The 18,858-nt window shown below is 42.0% G+C and overlaps 1 protein-coding gene across 1 annotated transcript; it reads right to left on the bottom strand.

Moving 5' to 3' along the window:
- Positions 1–474: 474 nt before the first annotated feature.
- LOC145393046 (alkaline phosphatase-like) lies at positions 475–15,014 on the bottom strand. The gene is made up of 14 exons (XM_080267384.1): positions 14,831–15,014; positions 13,027–13,070; positions 8,025–8,243; positions 6,845–6,918; positions 6,330–6,448; positions 5,036–5,199; positions 4,562–4,763; positions 3,894–4,018; positions 3,419–3,520; positions 2,835–2,931; positions 2,211–2,314; positions 1,735–1,852; positions 931–1,202; positions 475–576 (listed from the first exon to the last, which is right to left on the bottom strand). The coding sequence occupies exons 1-14, from the start codon at positions 15,012–15,014 to the stop codon at positions 475–477; spliced, it is 1,926 nt and encodes a 641-aa protein (XP_080123510.1).
- Between the last annotated feature and the right edge of the window lie 3,844 nt (positions 15,015–18,858).

The raw sequence follows: 18,858 nt of genomic DNA, 5'->3' as shown, positions 1-18,858 counted from the left end.
CTCTCTCTCTCTCTCAGTTGTGGGAGTCACTTGAGCATCCTGTTTGTCTTTCTTGCGCGCAATACATAATAAGCACAAGAGAAAATTACTGAAAGGAAAAAACATTGAATGTTTTCCAGTTCCTTCAAGTGATGAGGTGTTTATAGCTAGTAAAAGTAACAAATAAATAGATAAATAATTAAAAGGTCTCTTTAAAAGACTACGGGATTAACCTGAGATGTAGTACTCATAATCAGTTTTATGTAGCCATCAAAGTTAAATCAATGGCCTCATTTATACTTCAGGGACATGACTAAGAATAAGACGAAAGAACAGGATCAAGAAGAAGAAAAGGAAGATGAAGAAAGAAAACAGAATCAAGAAGAAGAAGGAGAGAAAACAGGATCAAGAAGAAGGTGAAGAAGAGGATATAGGAGTATTTAGAAGAAAATAAGAGAACAAGAGGAAAATAAGACCAAGAGCACCACCTCCCTCTTAAAGATCAGGGTGGTACTCGTCCACGGGCACGTTGGGGTCCCTCACTCCCTCTGCAAGACGGGGACTGCTTTCCACCCTTTCACCCAGCATGTCCACCAGCTGAAGAAGAAGAGGAGGGAGAAGGGCCAGTGATATTCATCTGTTTTAAGTTTTCAGTATTTATATCATTTGTGTTCAGCGTACCGTCTTCTATAATACGACCTGGAGGCTGATTCCTTTCTGTGACTTTCACTTTTCACTTTTCTAATCCAAAAAATTCTTGGTTTGGTTATGTTTTTTCTTCGTAGTCAAGTCAGCTAGGTTAATCTGCTAAGTTAGGTTAGGTTTGTTTTCTTAGTATCAGGCTAGGTTAGTTTGTTAGTTAGGTTAATCTGTTAGGTTAAGTTAGGACTGGCTAAGTTAGAGTTCATGTGTTTGTGTGTGTGTGTGTGTGTGTGTGTACAAGGCCTGTACCTGTTTCTCCCGAAGGTTCAGCTGGCTTTGCAAGGAGACATCCTCTACGGGGAAGTTGGGCATCTCCAGCTGCACCACCCTGTTATGTGCGTTCAGCTGACGGCGGCTGGATTCGGTGGTGGCGGGGCGGGTGGCAGTGCCTGGGAGGGTGAAGGTGGCCTTGGCGGGACGGGCGCAGTTGTTCTGGTTGGCCCCGACACAAGCAGCGTAGGCCATAACGTGGGCCACGTAGTTCTGCTCGTGGGTCCGGTGGAACAGGTGGGACATTGGGCCTGTGGGAACAGTGCTATAGTCAACCTATTGCAAACATCACATGGAGAACTTGGGCAGAGTACAATGCAAGAGCAACAAATATCTGACTGTGAAATCATACTCTGTTGTTTTAAGTGATAGCCCACAAACACTTTACATCAAACACTTAGCTACAGTAAAATCCTAACTTTCCTTTTACCACGATAAGTTCCATATGAATTATCCAAAGTATAATGGCAGAAGAGACTTTACTTATAATATTAAACTAAATCCCGAACAGAGGACCAGGATTACTTTACTTTTAAACGCCAAACAACTATAAAGTGTAGAGATTTTTTCTGATTAATACCACGCACTGATAATGCTAACTGGGCCGTCCCAGCAACACACGAGAGATTGCCCGACGTAGTGCAGGAGGTGTGTTATAGACGGACCACCCAGTATTAAGCAAACTTTTTTCTTTCGTTTTCCTTTCCCCCACCTCTCTCTCTCTCTCTCTCTCTCTCTCTCTCTCTCTCTCTCTCTCTCTCTCTCTCTCTCTCGTCAACTAACCTGCCGCCCACAGACCCACGTCCTCGCCGGCGTGAGTTTCCTTGGCCAGGGGCACCACCACTTGACTCTTGAAGAGCGGGGATCGAGCGGGGTTATCGCGCGGGTCCGCCCTCACCACCTGTTCATCATCACCATTGTCATCATCATTCTGCCTCACCTTATGTCCATCATCATCATCATCCTGACTCACTATATGTTCATCATCATCATCATCATTATCCTGCCTCACCACATCATCAGCCAGCCTAACTCACTCTCTCCCCGTTTGTGGTGTAGAAGATGAAGTAGTTGATTAATAACACTGATCTAACTTTAGCCAACGCAGGTTACTTTCCCTCTGTCTTTGGTGTGCATTCTGATGAAGCTGGTTAATAATGCTGCCCTAACTTTCACTAACATAACTCATTCCGTCTGCAACGTAGATGTTAAAGATGCTGGTAAATAATGTGGTTCTAACTTTCGCTAACTTCGCTTACTTTGCCATCGACGGCGGAGAAGGTCTGGAAGAATCCTGGTCCATTGGCGAAGTTAAGAGTGTAATATTTCTTGCCGTCGTAAGCAAGGCCACTGTCTACTGTGCCTGTGGGTGAAATGGAAGTGGTAGGTAGTGGTTATTGCCCCAGGTTCATCTGAAACGTGCACCCAGTGGACTGCAGGCTGTAGTTGCCCTCCCTTGCCAGTCTATCAATCATTTCTTAATGGGGATAAGGAGTGAATTAAGGGATATTTGTATAGGCATTCCGCACCACCAGCAGGAAATATTACAAAGAGGCCAGATATCGTATTTCTATCTCTCTAACCTTTTCACTGGCCATGGATTGTTTCTCTCTGCTTATTCTTTTATTATCTTATTAATATGCCAGTACCGACTTAGCCTGAACCGCAAAGGAAAGGGTGTTCCACATTCTCCCAAATCACTGAAAATACGCCCAGTAAAAGGTGTCTAGCTACACACCCACACGCACACCCACACCCACACACCCACACACATACACTCACACACACACACACACACACACACACACACACACACACACACGCCGCTCAAAACACAACAACACTCGCTCTTACCTTAGTTAGTGGCGGGTGTACTAACTTACCTAATATATCATTGCCTCGGGAGGGATAGCCACTGATGGATAAGGTGTGGGAATGGTCAGCCGTCACTATCACCAGCGTCTCCTCAAGGTCCACCTCCTACACCATGCCGCAGAGGGAGAAAATAAGAGAGGGAGAGAGAGGGTAGTGAGCACCGGGGATACTGCTGCCTTAGAACTAGTTAGAGAGAGAGAGAGAGAGAGAGAGAGAGAGAGAGAGAGAGAGAGAGAGAGAGAGAGAGAGAGAGAGAGAATGACACCAGGTGCATAAATGAAAGAAGATCAGATTTTCTTTATCTTAGAAGGCTTGCACCATTCTCTTACCTTACACATTGATCATTTTTATTTTTCCTATATATATATTTAAGTCATAGTTTCCTTAAATACAAGAACATATTAACTCTCTCATTGTTCTCTTCCCCATTATTCTAGAGTTATTTTTTCTCGTGCAGTACAGTGCAGTAGTTATCAGCTTATCATTTACCTATAACAGTAAGGAAAAAGTACTGCTAATATCCTTAGCTAGGGTGTGAGGGATTACTTACGAGTGTGGGGGATTATTTGCTAGTGAGGGGGGGATTACTTACGTTGAGAGCGGCGGCCACGGCTCTGTCGAAGTCTCCAGCCTCTTCGGCCATCGCCCAGGGGGAGTTACCGTGCTGCCCGTGGTCAATCTTGGCGCCTTCCACCTGACCGGAGCGGGAGAACCATCATTATCATAATCATCATCATCATCATCATCGTCATCGTCATCATCATCATCATCATCGTCTTTGTCATCATCGTCATCATCATCATCATCATCATCATCATCATCATCGTAAACTGTAGGCTACTTCTGGCAAAAACTACTTATGGTCAACCTGTACTTATGGCCAAACTCTATACTTATGGCCAGAAACTATACTTATGGCCAAAAATTGTACTGATGGCCAAAAACTACACTTATGGCCAAAACTGTACGTATGGCCCAAAAACCGTACTTATGGCCAAAAACTGTACTTATGGCCAAAAACTATACTTATGGCCAAAACAGTATTCATGACAAGAAGGAGGTCTGACCAGAAGGAAGAAGCCCTCCGGAGACTTCTTCACGATCTCCAGCGCCTTCAGAGTCATCTCCTCCAGGGTGGGCACGTCTGGGTTTCTCTCGATCGCCCACGACATGTGATGGTCGGCGAAAAGCCCTGGGGAGGAGAGAAAATGGTCATGATGGAAGAAAATCGCCTGAAGAACAAAGAAAATCGTCTGAAGAACAAAGTAGAAAATCGTCTGAAATACAAAAACTCGTCTGAAGAACAAGGTAGTAGAAGAAAAGCGTCGGAAGAACAAAGAAAATCGTCTAAAGAACATAGTGATAGGAGGAAATCATCGGAAGAACAAGCAGAAAATCGTCTGAAGAATAAAGTTACCGGATACCCCCAGTCCTTCATGTCTGAATTTCCTCTGTCTGTATTTCCTTGTGCCTATGACCTCCAGTCTTTCAAACGCAATATACTCATATCCAGACATCTGGAAATGAATGAACCTTGAATTTGTTTTTGTTTTTTCCTTGGAACAGTTTTGAGGACTTTTGATTCCTTCTTTCCTGCATAAAACAAAGACCGCTGCTTACTTATAAGGAATTTGCCTCTCTTTTATTCATTTATTTTTATTTCTTTTGGGGTGACAATTCGCCGGATTAGCCTTTGGTTCCTTCTTCCCTGCATAAAACAAAGAACGCTGCTTACCCAGGAGGGCGTCGGTGCTCCCGGCGTCTACGTCAGTCATCTCCTGTTTGTTGGTGACATAGCTGGCCTGGACTCCCTGATCGGCCTTGTTTGCCATCCATTCCTTCGCCAAGTTGCGTCCGTCAGTCCTGGGGCACTGGGATTTGCTCGTTGGTGGTGCGTCCGTGGCCCCCATAGGGTATCTGCCCCCGCCCATGACCACCTGTTGGGAAGGACGGGGCTCCAATGGATATGAGGTTTTATTGGCCTGTTGATATGGCGTACAAGAACCTAAATTCACACACACTTGTGTCTATATTTACTGTATATGCATGTATTTATAGATGCATGCATGTATGTATGTGTATATATATATATGTATGTATGTATGTATAATGGCCTGAAAATGTTGGTACTGTATCAATCCACCAATCAATCTATCTATTCTATCCATCTATCTATCTATCTAAAGGAGGTGAGTCACTTGGTGCTGACATTGAAGCTCTTGCCAGGTTCGTCATTCGCAAGTTGGTCGGCGATGTCCTTGCAGCCCTTGCCCTTATCGGTCACGGCCTTGTCACACTGCCAGTAGCGGTTGGGCGCCTTGGCGTAGAGAGAGGCCGGTGTTGCGTCCGACACCACATTCCTCGTCACAAAGCCTGCATACATCAGAAACTACTCTTAGCACACCACGAAGGGGGCAGAGGGAGGGGAAGGCCGAAGATGAGATGGAGAGATGGAGTGGAGAGGTATATGAGCGAGGGGGGTATGAGCTGGGGGGAGGGCAGTGATGTGGCGGGGGGCAGGGCTACGTGGAGGTGATTTGTTTGTGGCCACCCCTAGCGGGATTGAGGAGTCTGGCATTGGATAGGTAGATAGACCACGATGAAAAATGGTCCGTGTTCTCGTTGGCTGAGGAAGCTCCCTAACACCTTTTCCTAAACGATTTAGTTTGTTGATTACACCTTACTGTCCACTTCTGAGTTACATGAATCCTTCCAATATCGTTATACTCAGCATAAATAACGTCCACAAGGATATTAACTAGCCGTATTCAAAAATAAATCGCTGAGGAATAGGCGCTAGGGAGCTTCCTTATTGAACTAGAATACGGGTCTTGCTGACTGGAAATGAAAGCCATCTGTCCAACAAATGTTAACAATGGCATAGAAAGAGGAGTCGGTACGCAGAAAATGCCGTTGTAGTGAGAATTTTGAGAGAGAGAGAGAGGGAGAGAGAGAGAGAGAGAGAGAGAGAGAGAGAGACTTTATTGGCCTGAGATTTTTTTTTTTTTTACTAGAATTGTTTCACTGTTATCTTCATATACCATAGCTCAATATGCCTGGCAAAATAATATATAAACGTGCATTGAAATAAATAAAAACCATCCGATAAATACATAAATTAATACTGAAGGAAAAGAAAAATGTACAGACACAAGTATCTTCCCAAAGTTTGACGAATATATAACGGAAAATCGATTAATATGAAACATGTACTAGTAGGGATGGGGTTTTCATTGTATTTCGCCAGTAACAAATTTTCTTCAGACGAAACTGGGAAGATAGTTGTTTCTTTGGTTGTACAGGGAAAGGTTTGCACTATATGGTGAAAAAAATGGCGTCAGCTTCCTAGCTTGCAAAACCCTACACAGACCCCACATCTGGTTGACCTACTGGACAGACTAACCTAATGTAACCCAACCCAGACCAACCTAAACTACCCTGCCCTGACCTAATCAATCCTAACTCAACCAAAACCAACCTAACCAGACCCAGCGAATACTGACCAGTGGCCATTCCTACGTCCTGTGCCCACTTAGCGATGGAGTCGAGCTGGTAATCGGGGTTCAGGGTGCCTGTACAATCGTCCTTCAGTACGTCTGCTGTCACGCCAATGTTCATGATCCTGTTTTGTTTGGAAGGAAAAGGTATATGGCACTTAGACTTGGGGTGGGGGGAACGAGGAGGAGAAGATGAATAAGGAGAATAAGACGAGGAAGATGGTTTTAGGGCTTGAACTTGAGATGAGAAGAAGACGAAGAGAAAGAAGGTTTTTGAGGCTTGGACCTGGAGTAAGGAGGAGGAGGAGGGGGAGATGGAAGAAAAATGAATGCAATGCTAACGATCCTGTATTGTCAAGGAGGAGTAGGTTATAGGACCAAGCTTAGAAAACTTTGTGAAACGGTACCTACGCACCCCCCCCACCAAACACACAATTTTAGGAAACACCATAAATACGGTACCAGGTCCTCTCTCTCTCTCTCTCTCTCTCTCTCTCTCTCTCTCTCTCTCTCTCACGTACCTGGTCTTAACACCTGTAAATAAGGCCGTGGCGGTAGCGGCGCTGTCGGGCACCTGGTTGGTCACACAGTACGTCTGCGGGAAGGGGACAAGTTGTATAGGAAGCTTCGTAGCATCTTTTCCTTAGTGATTTAATCTGATGTACATTATGTCTTGACATATTCTCGTGTATTATTTATATTTCCTCCTGGTATATCTTCCTTAGAGATTTATTCTGTATATTACACCTTGACTCCCTCGTGCATTATTTACGTCTTTTTACTACTTGTTTGTAGCATCTCTTCCTCGGCGATTTATTTTGTATGTTACACTTTAACCTTTTTTTTTGTGCATCATCATATGGTTTTATTATCGATGTATTTTCTATCATCAAACGGCAAGATGAATTATGTGCGGGCAAAATCGCTGAGGAACAAGAGTCACGAAATCTCCAAAGCCTGTTAGAGTGTCAACTCAAAAAGTATCGCACACCTGGGAATCGATGGTTGTGAAAATAGGCGAGTTTTGCAGACACATTTGAATTTATTATCATTCTGCCAAAAAAAAAAAATACCATCCAATATGTTAAGATTTATGCGATTTTGAATTCTAATGATTACCAAGGACAATATTTGCACTTACAATTACAGGGTGCCTCATAATTATATACCACATTGCTTCCTCCATGTTTCAGGATATGTGCGGTAAGCTGGCCGATACTTTTTTTTAGATGACTGTACATCAGGAGTTAAAACCTGGGCTGGATCAGTGAATGGAGAGGTGAACAAAATCTCCCAAACTGGAAATTTCATAGCAGGGAGCGAGGGAATGAATGTTCTCTCCCTTAAAAGTAACATAGTTGAAAAGGTCTGTGTGCTAAGTAGAATTACGAGAGAAGTAAACAGCACAGATATGCTTAGCCAGAGACTGATAGGACAGCCATATAGAAAGGGTAGAGATCTCTTGAGCATATTTGGTTGTTCGTATACAAGCCTAACCTAACCTAACTTAGCCACTCAGTCCAGCTAGTCATCCTCCCCGTTCCTACCCTAACCTGACCTAACAAACCTGACTTTATTTGACCTAATCCACCTCCTCCCCGCTCCTGCCCTAACTTACCCTAGCCTAGCCTAATTTAACCGTTACCAGGCCAGGTACACCTTCATCCCGCTCCTGTCCCACCCAAACCTGACCCAACTAACCTTGATAAGTGCAGAGTTAGGGAACCTCTCCCAGGCCATGTACCCCTCCTCTCCGTTCTTTCCCTGCTGCTGTCCCTTGTAGATTCTGGAGACGGTCACGGCGGGGATTCCCATGCCGTCACCCAAGAACATAATCACGTTCTTGGCCACGTTCCAGTTGTCTCTCACGTTCAGGGCGGCCTTCAGTTCGTTCTGACCGAGTTCAATCCATTGCTGCCTCTGTGATAATTCTAAAGAAATGTTTTCACATTAAGACCATCGAGGAAAGAAAGGATATAGGTCGTAAGAAATCCCATCTACTACACAAATGATATAGGATGTCAAGGATTATGCGATCAATATTCCTTTTACTCCAACTTACCTTTAAATTATCATCAAACAAGAATGACAGCTGAGTTGTAACGACAGATTGCCATTGAAACATGATGCTGGTCAAGATGGATTGATAAATGAACAGGATACAGAACCCCAGTATTGTCCCTTCCTACCACTGAGCTACGTGAAATGGGCTGCAATAGGGCAAAAATTTGGGACAAGTTAAGGTGGTAGGACTATAGAACATGGACGATATGGGATGGCAGGGATTGTTTCGCAACGTATTCTTGGGGAAGATTGTGACCTGACGAAAATTGACCATCGGTAGTCTTGCCAAAACAACACTTATTTCCAATGCAATTAGCTCTCACTTTAGATATTCTCGCTCTTCCTGGCACCCTACTAAATCAACCTTCTTGTAACTTTTACTTCTTTCTCTTTTCCCCCGCTTTTCCACTCTGATGTGTTCGTTGCTGTTACTTCCTCCGTAAACCTGAATTATTCGCTCCTTTGCTTCTCGCTATACTCTGGACGATTCCCTTGCTGTTCCTCCACACATGGCTTTTGACTTTGCAATTATTTTTTACAAGGGTAGAAGAAAACTTGTCCTTAATGCCTAAAATCTCTACTCCTACATCGTTCAACCCGACAAAACCTACCTTAGGATTCTTCACACAAAACACTACACAATACCGAGTTCACATTCAGCTGAGCCTGGGGTTGCAACTACTACCATTATTACTACTACTACTCCTACTACTACTACCACCAGCCCTGTATGAAAAAAAAAAAAAAAAAAGCCCAGTATTTCACGAGTACAAATAATAAGAATCAACGCCTTACCTTGAGGAGCGACTGAGACTACAAGGAAGGAAAGGGTGAGCAGTGCGCCCACCGTCTTCATTCGGGCCATCATCACCATCAGCAGCAAGAGTCCTCCTCACTGAAGAAGAGGGCTTGAATTAATACCTATCGACCACACGAGAAGTATTAAGGTGCAGATTTTTCCAAGGCTTAAGTTTAGAGAGAGAGAGAGAGAGAGAGAGAGAGGAGGGAGGGAAGGGGAAGAGGAGTAACTTAAAAAAAAATAGTATAGAAAGGATGTGGAACCGTGGTATTGCCTTATTCTGTTTGCGAACTACGGGGAAAAATCTGAATAAAAGAAAATTTCCTCATGAACGAAATATAGTCACAAAAAAGTGCTATGGGAAGGATGCAGAGTCATAGTATCGTTCTATCTGCTGGTGAACTATAGAAAATAAACTGAAAACTAACGAAACTCAACGAGAAGCTAACATGGACGGCCTATGTCAACGAAAAATTGTTAGGGAAAAGGTGTAGAGTTGTAGTATTGTCATATTCTGCCACTGAGCTACAGGAAACGAACTAAAACACACACACACACACACACACACACACACACACACACACACACACTGGAGTATACATCAGTAGTCTGGAATCCACATCTCAAAAAACACATAGATAAGACTGAAAAGGTACAATGGGCCGCTACAAGATGGGCACCAAGCTTAAGGGACCTAAGCTACGAAGAAAGACAATTAGGTAAGAACACACACAAGAAAAACCCTGCCAAGTACAGATGGACAAGTCTTGGCCCTGAAAAAACGTTAAGGCATGGATATAGAGCCACAGAGCTACGAGAAATAAAATGCAAAACGAGAAATTCACCAAGTCAAAGTGGATGAACAAGTATAAAGTGTCGGTTAGGAAAGAGATGTAGAGGCTCGGTGTTCTCTTATTCTGCCACTTAGTTAAGAGGAAATGGCTGCAAAGATGTAAAGGGGCTGTTGTTTACCCTTCTGTTTCTGCTCCTCGGATGAACACAATAGCCCCCAGTTCGTCCTTATAAATCATTCTAAGACATCATTACCTCCCCACCTTATCTCCGGACCATCTTCATAACCAACTGTAAAAATTAATTGTTCCCCAAATTCTTTCTCCTCACACTCTCCGACGCTATTAAAAACCCTTAATATCTTATTACGACTCTTTGTGTAATACGAGGTCGACCGAATAAGAAAAGACTGTCTGAAAACATCCTTATTGTTGTAATGATACTAATTTTAATAGTAGTGGTGTAGTAGTAATAGTAGTAGTAGTACTGCTACTACTACTACTACTACTACTATCAATATTGTTAACATTATTATTATTATTATTATTATTATTATTATTATTATTATTATTATTGTTATTATTATTATTATTATTATTATTATTATTGTTATTATTATTATTCAATACAGGCACAACCAAGGACTTATTAACAAACAACAAATCGAAAGGGTGCCAGTGGGGATACAAACAGCCAAGAAGTAAATGCTGACAGGTAAAAATACACCGACCTCAGTTTTGTACGCCTGAGAAAAGATGGAATAAGACACCCAGAGATTTTGGTGATTAAATGTAACACGAGAGGAGGTTTGTTAAAAATGTGGTCGAAGTTTAGTGTGAAAAGGATGACCAGCAATAAGAAAATGCTTTAAGATGTGGATTCAGAGACCCAGCAAAACGTCGATGTTCAAGATGGAGACTCAGGCCTGATTAATAACACGGTCCAGAACCATCAAGTAAGAGTCAGTGGCAGGAAACTAGAAAGAAGTGCTCGAAGATGGGCAAAGTAATCGAGTAAAAACAATTCCAAGCACTAGCACCACTGAGTTTTTTTGTTTGTTTTTTTATTCCCTACGTTTTCCTGCTAGGTCAACCACCTGTTATGTTGATGAGCCACTGAGCGTACGTGTAACTTCAAAGTGAAATTCTTTTTTTTTTTTTTTTAAATGCAGAGAAGAAGCAACCAAAGGTCAGAAGCTCGCAAAATTCTTCCTTCCAAGAAAAAAATAAAAACAAATTAACAGAGAACCAAAATCAAAGATCCGTTCATTTCCAGATGCCTGGACACATTGCGTAAAAAGACTGGAGATCATAGGCAGTAGGAAAGAGAGAGTGATAACCAGCAACTTAAATGAAGTGCATTCGTTGATCAGAGCTGTTGATTAGTGTTCCAGGATGCAGAGGAAGGCGCATCCTAAATCTACTGACGTTAAGGCTATGAATTTTTACAAGGCTTAGTTTCATTCCCCACTTGATCACACACGCATTAATAATTTCTAATAAATTATCTCTCAGAGTACTGGCCACATTGATTCTCTCAGCAGAGAAACAAATAGGATGCTATAAGGGTGTAATATTAGCAACTGCCAGAAGTTTAGAGAAGTCTCAAATCACGTTCCTAGTAAACAGAGATGAAAAGGAAACACCAAAATACACCAACGTTATCTGTATTAAAGGGACTAAAATTACCATCAGCTACAACACGCTGCTGTCAGTTACTTAAAAATATAGAGCCAATATGTAAAATAGAACCAAGAGCCCAACGAAACCCTGTCTAAATAAATGTGAGCGAGGGACGCTTTCTAGCACTTTTTCCTCAGCGTTTTATTTTGAGCATTACATTCAGTATTTTTTTGTATGCTTCGTATATGATTTTAATCTCCTCTGTTCAATGACGTATTTTGCTTTCATTTTTTGGTATCTTCAGACGATTTTCCTCAGCTCAGAACGAGAAATCAGATTGTGAAAGGGTTAATGGAGGCCTTTTCTAACCACGAGGCTGCAGATAATTTCCTCAATGTTAACACAGGCGTCTTGAGGTGGCAAGGTTGAGATACATAATACGCCATCAGACTGAAGGGGTTAATACAGACATAGACAATAAAAAAAGAAAAAAAAAGACAAAGGAATTTTAAAGAGTCACATGCACAAATAAGCTGGTAAGGGAGAGGAGTTACAAAGTACCCGATTGGATGTGTAACCCTAGATTTGAAAACGGCTGAAATTTCTTAAAGGTTTGGATGAAACAGTACTGAAGTGACGAATGAAATGCAAAGAAGACCCATCGTATTGGAAATGGAAACGAACCCCTACGCCTGGGAAATAAGAATAAACCTATACACATGGGAAATAGAAATAAATCCATACACATACAAGAGGAACCGGTTCTGCATTGGTTAGCACATCTGCCCCGCAACTATGCAAGCCAGAGTTCAGTTCTTGGGCCCATTAGACTCTTGGACATAGTTATTTTTTCCCCTAGTCCCTGTTCACCCAGCAGTACAAATGGGGATCTGGATCTAACAATACCTGTTGTGGGTAGTATTCTAGAAGAACTTTGAGTCTTAGCAAAAATAGACTGTCTGCCTTAATTACTCTTGTGCAGTCGACACACATTAATGTAAACTTTCTTTCCAACACGAATAACTCAGCTTGGTTCCAACTGCAGAATTAGACCTTGTTTCTCCTGCTCCTGCTCTTTCTCTTCCTCCTCCTCCTCCTCCTCCTCCTTCTCGTCCTCCTCCTCAGCTTCTTCTTCTTCATCTTCTTCCTCCTCCTCGTCCTCATCATTATCCTTATCATCATCATCATCTTCTTCTTCTTCCTCCTCCTCCTCATTATCATCATCATTAACCTCACTCTCCCAACCCTTATTCCAGTCTAAACGTGTGGGATAAGACAGAACCCAACGTCAGAGAAAATGCGAGCACCAAAATGGAAAAACTGGAAATGCTGGGTGGGAGGGAGACACAGATCAAAGCCTGAACTCTATTTTCTCTAACGTTCTGGCCTACACAGAACCCATCTTCAGCTTTATATTTTCTCTAACGTTCTGGCCTACGCTGAACCCATCTTCAGTGAGTTCTGTGTTGCCTGAAACGTTGGAGAACATAAAGAATTCAAGCTCGAATCTGTGTCTCTCTCCCACCCAATTTCAGTTGCCGTAATAGATCATCTACAACTTTCTTTTTTCTTTTTTTCTTTTTTTCTTACATAGAGACAGTGATTGGAGGGAGGAAAAACAAAGGAAATAAGACAAAAGTTCATGTGCCTAAAGGCATCGTCCATTCATAACATACTTATTACAACTGGATTTAAATAAAAGTCGATTAAATGTTTGTGGGAAGCAACTCCCAGGAAGTGAACTAGAGAACTATCAGCAGGATGCCTCGCGAAATGGGCCACACATTCATTCACTCATCTTTCAAGCGTTTGGAATCCTGGCTCCACCTCACATGCAAACTGTCAGCCATTTATCTAATTTACATATTTATTGATTTATTTAATCAAACACTATATTATACACATACTGGTACATATAAATGATAATCGTAAAACAAAAAAGAGAATATCAGAATCAAAGCATACCTGTATATTCTACACATACATATAAATGACAACTGTGAAACACGCGTTCTAAACTATAAAAACTGGTATCAGAATCGCCCATTACAAAACAGTTTATGACACAGCACCCCCGCAAAGATGCCTAACTCTTATCAGCTCAGACACCTGTAGTCAGACAGAGGTACGGTGATAAACAATGAAATAGTAATCGTAAAGCAAGAGAAGGCTAATCTTAACCCTACAAACTGATAGCTGAATCGGTCATTAAGGGCAGTTTTTATGGCATTGCGTGTTTACTCCAGCCTCGCTACCCCATGATGTGTAGTTGGGGGGTTCATTTGACTTGTTACCAAGAAGATAAACAGTTAGCTGGAAATCGTCAAACAAGAGAGGGCTAAACCTAACTGTAAAAACTGATGGCTGGATCGCTCATCATGAGCAGTTTTTTTTTATGTTATAGCGTTAAGAATAATCGGTCAGAGGTCAAGGTCATAGGGCAACGGCGAAAGTTCGATCCTTTAACTCAGTTTTACCTCGATGTGGAGCATACTCAGTGGAAGGGTTGAGGGTCAAGGGAGGATGAACCTACTGTTTTGAAAACATTAGGTCAAAGGTCAGGGCCATAGATTGAGGTCATATTAAGCAGTCTGAAGGAACAATCTTGCTGGCTTGTGGCCTTTGGTTCCTTCTTCCTTACATAAAAAAAAGTATGATTTCAATTTGAACCAAACTTGGTGAGACAACCTAGGGTTAGACAAGTTTGTAATTTAATATTGAGAACAATCGGTCGAAGATCAAGGCCACAGGGCACAGTCAAATGTTCGACCCTTAGACCAGTTGCCTGGCGCGGGTGTTGCACTCTCTGTAATGTAACAATTAGCATGCACTTGGTTGACATGGATGGACAGCTGTATTAGACATGTCCAAGCCATGTTGTAAGGATTCTGAGGGGAGAAATGAACAACGGGGTCAATGAACACTTTCTGTCGTTGAAGTTATAATTCGTCCCCACCTGATGCTCCACGCAGGGGTGAAGGTGTCGAAGGCTTTTAGAATGAAGGGTAAGAAGTGCAAGTACAAACTGCGTTGGCATGGCTGTGTTGTGAGTATAAGTGAGATGAAGGGATTTCGAGAACACGTGAAAGGACATATTGTTACACCTTCTTAAATGTCTGTCACCAAGTGGGATTAAACCCAGATCATCATGCTTGGTAGACTCAGACGCTACCAACCCGACCACTGGAAGCTCCGTTGTTTATCGTAATGAGGTAAATCATTATTCATACCCGCAGCTGTGCATGCAATTGGAGGACGAGCAGCCTGATGACGGCGGACGGGGGTGCATGGAGACGATTTGTTCATAGCCACACCTTCCATGATAAAGACGTCTAGCTTTAGATGCAGCAGACACTTAGACAGAACTGTACTATAAGCAACAAAAGTCGTCTCCTCTCCTCCTCCCTTCGCCATGGGCTCTGCGAACTAATTGGGTGAATCCGAAGCAAATGGCACTTATGATACTGATGACAATGATCAAGGGTTAAAATAATATGATGGTGATTACTGTGGATTCATGGATGGGTCTGATTGTGTAATTCCATGGAGAGAGCAGGAAGAGAGGGAATATTTTTTGTTGCCAGTTGTACAGTCAAAGAATCAACTCTCGTCCCAGTTCCGTCTGAAAACAAAATTACAACTAGCGAAATACAACGAAAACCCTGTCAGTGGGCGCTTCAGATGGTTCGATTTTTCAGCCATGTATTCATCAAGCATGTGAAGATATTTGTGTCTGTCAGTACATAAACCTGCCCCAGCCGCCCACACAGCCTCATATCATCTCACAATGACCCTCATAAGACTTAAAGTACTCCGCGGTCTCACGCACACCTACATTAACACTAACATTCACACCCCCATACACATTAACACTCACACGCACACCCACATTAAAACTAACATTCACACGCACACCCTAACACTCACACGCAACCCACACCCTGACACGTCCCATCCGAGCAGAGATAGACATCTTCACCAAACTACTTTTCCATATGAGTGGCCTACTTTGCTTAAGGTTATTTTCACTTCAGTAAACTCTTGTGTTGCATCCATGTGTGTGTGTGTGTGTGTGTGTGTGTGTGTGTGTGTGTGTGTAATCGTCCTTTGGCTGAAGGATATAAGTCCCTGCTGGCTGTCAGGTAGGACAATCTATTTGGCCTTCGTTCAAGCCAAGTTCTTGATGTAAATTCTTTGCTACTGTCTCTTAGGACAGTGTGTTTGGACTGTGTTGTAAAGTGTCAATTGTCTCTGCCACCACTTAGGACAGTCTGTTTGCTTTTTATCAAAGCCATGTGTTTGATGGAATTTGTGCTGAATACTACTCATGACAATCATTTTGCAGTTTATCATAGTTAAAAAGGACACCCTGGTCAGGCTTTCATGTGAATTTTTTTTTTGCCCAAAACTTATGACAGTCTGTTTGCCCTTTGTCATGTTCTGATACAAACTGTGTCGATATCTGAAAGATGTAAATAGTATACAAGAGGACATTAAGTGTAATATGCAAAATAAATCGCTTAGAAAGAAGTGATACGAAGTCCCTAGTCTTATGGCCACGTTTTGGTGTTTGCATAAGTTTACATGCGAGTGTGGGGTTCAAGGGCTTCACTTTTACGAGTATAGCTTTTACGAGTTTAGCTTTTACGAGTTAGCTCTGTATCTGGTGGAGTATTAGAACTCATATGTGTCAAAGTACTGACCTACTTTTGTCCACAGACTTATTTTAAAATTCCACTCTTGCAATCACCGAATGATTTTATTCAGTTTAGAACTGATATCTAGTAGGGAAGAAGTTAATTAGGGCTGTCTAACCCCTCCAGTTTGAAACTTTTCCCAAAGTTTAATAAAATCATCTGGAAATAGCAATATTAATCAAAACATTAAAAAAAAGTCACTGGATTCAAAGTTTGTTGGGTGATGGCGACCATCATCCACTCACTTGATGTAGTGCTGCCTACTTCTTTCATCTTTATAGTTCTTTTTCTATGTCTGTCCCTCTTTCTTCCTATTTCTCCCATGTTTCCTGTCACTTTCTATCGCTCCTCTTTCCTTTTCAGGTGGCTTTACAGCGAGTGCAAAGCCTAATGGTTTCCTGTAGGTCAGGAAGTAATTTACAATGCTGGGTGGTAACCATATAGCCAACCCATACGTGCTCCCAACGTGTCCAGCAAGTGGGTTCGCGGTGCCCCTCCCTGTAAAAAACTTACTCAAAGACAAACGGCCACCATTACGGGATTACATCGTCTGGCTATAGACAGACAGATAGATTCAAAGGGCTAACTGGATCGCAGTACTGAGAGAGAGAAAAGGGACACACACACACACACACACACACACACACACACACACATGCCTAGAGACCTAATACATGGTTGTAAATTCTACTACCCACCGAGGGTATGATCACACAGCTACGCCAGGCTGTGGTGTTATACGTTACGCCGTACATCTGTGAAAACGGTAGTGCCGTAATAAGAACGTTATTGACCCTTGATCTATTCTATTATTTCATCCCCCTATCATCATCCGGATAAGGGAACACTTGGTATTAGGCTCGACATCTGTGGAATTGAAGGAACACAGCATTGTTCTCAGTCGTAGCAGAATGAATATCTGGGATGAGTTGAACCGGGATACTATACTGCGATTTATTTTTGGATAAGGCTGGTTGATATCAATTTGTATGTTTTTTTAATGTTGAGTATGGTGGTATTAAATTGACATGAATGACACAAATGAGGATAGTAAGGAGTAATAAGCAAAATTAATTCCAAAGGAAGAGGTGTTGGGGAGCTTCCTTAATTGAAGATGCAGAATTCTGGGAACCTGGACAGTGGTTAAATATGTGCATACTTTGCTTAGGTTCACCTCAGTCCAAGTACACTATGGTAGGCTATACAATGACAAGTTTAGCCAGGGGATGGACCTAGGAATTCAAGCCTCCCCCTTTCTAGATTAACAAATTGTCGTTATGTTGTCATTTACGTAATTTTTCTTAGTTATACACTATCAAAGATTGTTTCCTGGATTCTTTTCTTTTTTGTTTTAACACTAGATATATTTTGAAATTAATCTAGATACTTTTATAATGCTTTCCAGGCAGCCATATCTCAGAGTAATAGCCAAAATCCAGCCCCCCTTCCCATTACAAAATCCTGTCCCCTGCATTTGTGTAACTAAGTGGTTAATCCGGTTGGTTTTATTGCTGCTATCACATGAGGGTATCCCTCTACTGATGAAACGGGAGTTCTGACTCCCTGTCACCCATCCGCCTCTTGAGTATCGTCCTGTTCAGCTGGCATCGAAGTCTACTCCCTGATGGGTGATGATTTTCGGCTTACGAAATCCACCCACAACCAAGCAGTAAAATATCTTTTGGGTCAGAGGTTCCAAAACTTTTCCTGGTCTTATTCCACTTTGAAGAGAAAATCTTTGATGATTCCTCCCTCCCCTCTCCTCTTGGTGAGCTAATTTAAATGACTTTAGATTCTTAACTTATTTGCCTCCATTTAGTCGTACTGTTTGATGTGTAATGGCAAGTAGTCTAGTGGAATTATGGATACAGTATTTTTACAAAGTTTAGGAATATATTACAGATTTTATACTTTCATGTAGCATGATAATTATTTGAGGAGCAAAATTTTGAGCTTACCAGTAAGGAGCAGAAATTAAAACTAAAACACTGTTGACCAACATACCCGTATGTCCAAATTTTCTCTTTGGGGGGAGGGTGAATATCCCCCATTGTGGAATTCCTGCTCTAGGTTTGCCACAAGCTCTTCAGTTAAAAGATGTCTTCTATTGAGGCAGTCTTTCAATAAGATGATAAACATGTTCTCGAGGTGTGCAGTGACCTTGGCTAATTCTCACCATTTATTATGGTGGGATGCTCCCAAAAGCACTTCTAGATCTAATTTTCATCTGAGAAATGACATCAACATGTGCATACTGCTACGATATAGTTACATTTTTTCACCTCTCAAAATCAGACCATTTCACTTGGTAAGCTACCATATGCATATAGAGGAAAAAATACACATTGGACATGCCAAGTGATCCTGTTAAATCAATTTTCCCTTTAACCCTCATTGCATGCAACCATCTTGGATGCATGCATATTCTGAAAGATGCCTAAACTTATCAACCTGGCATCTGACATTCTGACTGATTCCACATGTAGCATCCTTATAAGCTCATTAGAAAAAGTACCAATACTGTTATAATGGCTGGTGGCTTCATGACTGTCATGTTTGGT

This window comes from Coenobita brevimanus, chromosome 23 (genome assembly GCF_032717465.1).
Source record: "Coenobita brevimanus isolate Jiangsu-jjx chromosome 23, ASM3271746v2, whole genome shotgun sequence".
NCBI classification, from domain to species: Eukaryota; Metazoa; Arthropoda; class Malacostraca; order Decapoda; family Coenobitidae; genus Coenobita; species Coenobita brevimanus.
This window is presented reverse-complemented; position numbering and strand designations above follow the sequence as displayed.

Bases quoted from the DNA above. Each gene is read 5' to 3' on its own strand.
- LOC145393046 (XM_080267384.1), bottom strand. From the start codon at position 15,014: ATGGCGAAGGGAGGAGGAGAGGAGACGACTTTTGTTGCTTATAGTACA. The intron at 5,200-6,329 runs GTCAGTATTCGC...TGATGTATGCAG, and splicing joins GGACGTAGGAATGGCCACTG to GCTTTGTGACGAGGAATGTG. The intron at 4,019-4,561 runs GTAAGCAGCGTT...TCTCCTCCCCAG, and splicing joins GAGCACCGACGCCCTCCTGG to GGCTTTTCGCCGACCATCAC.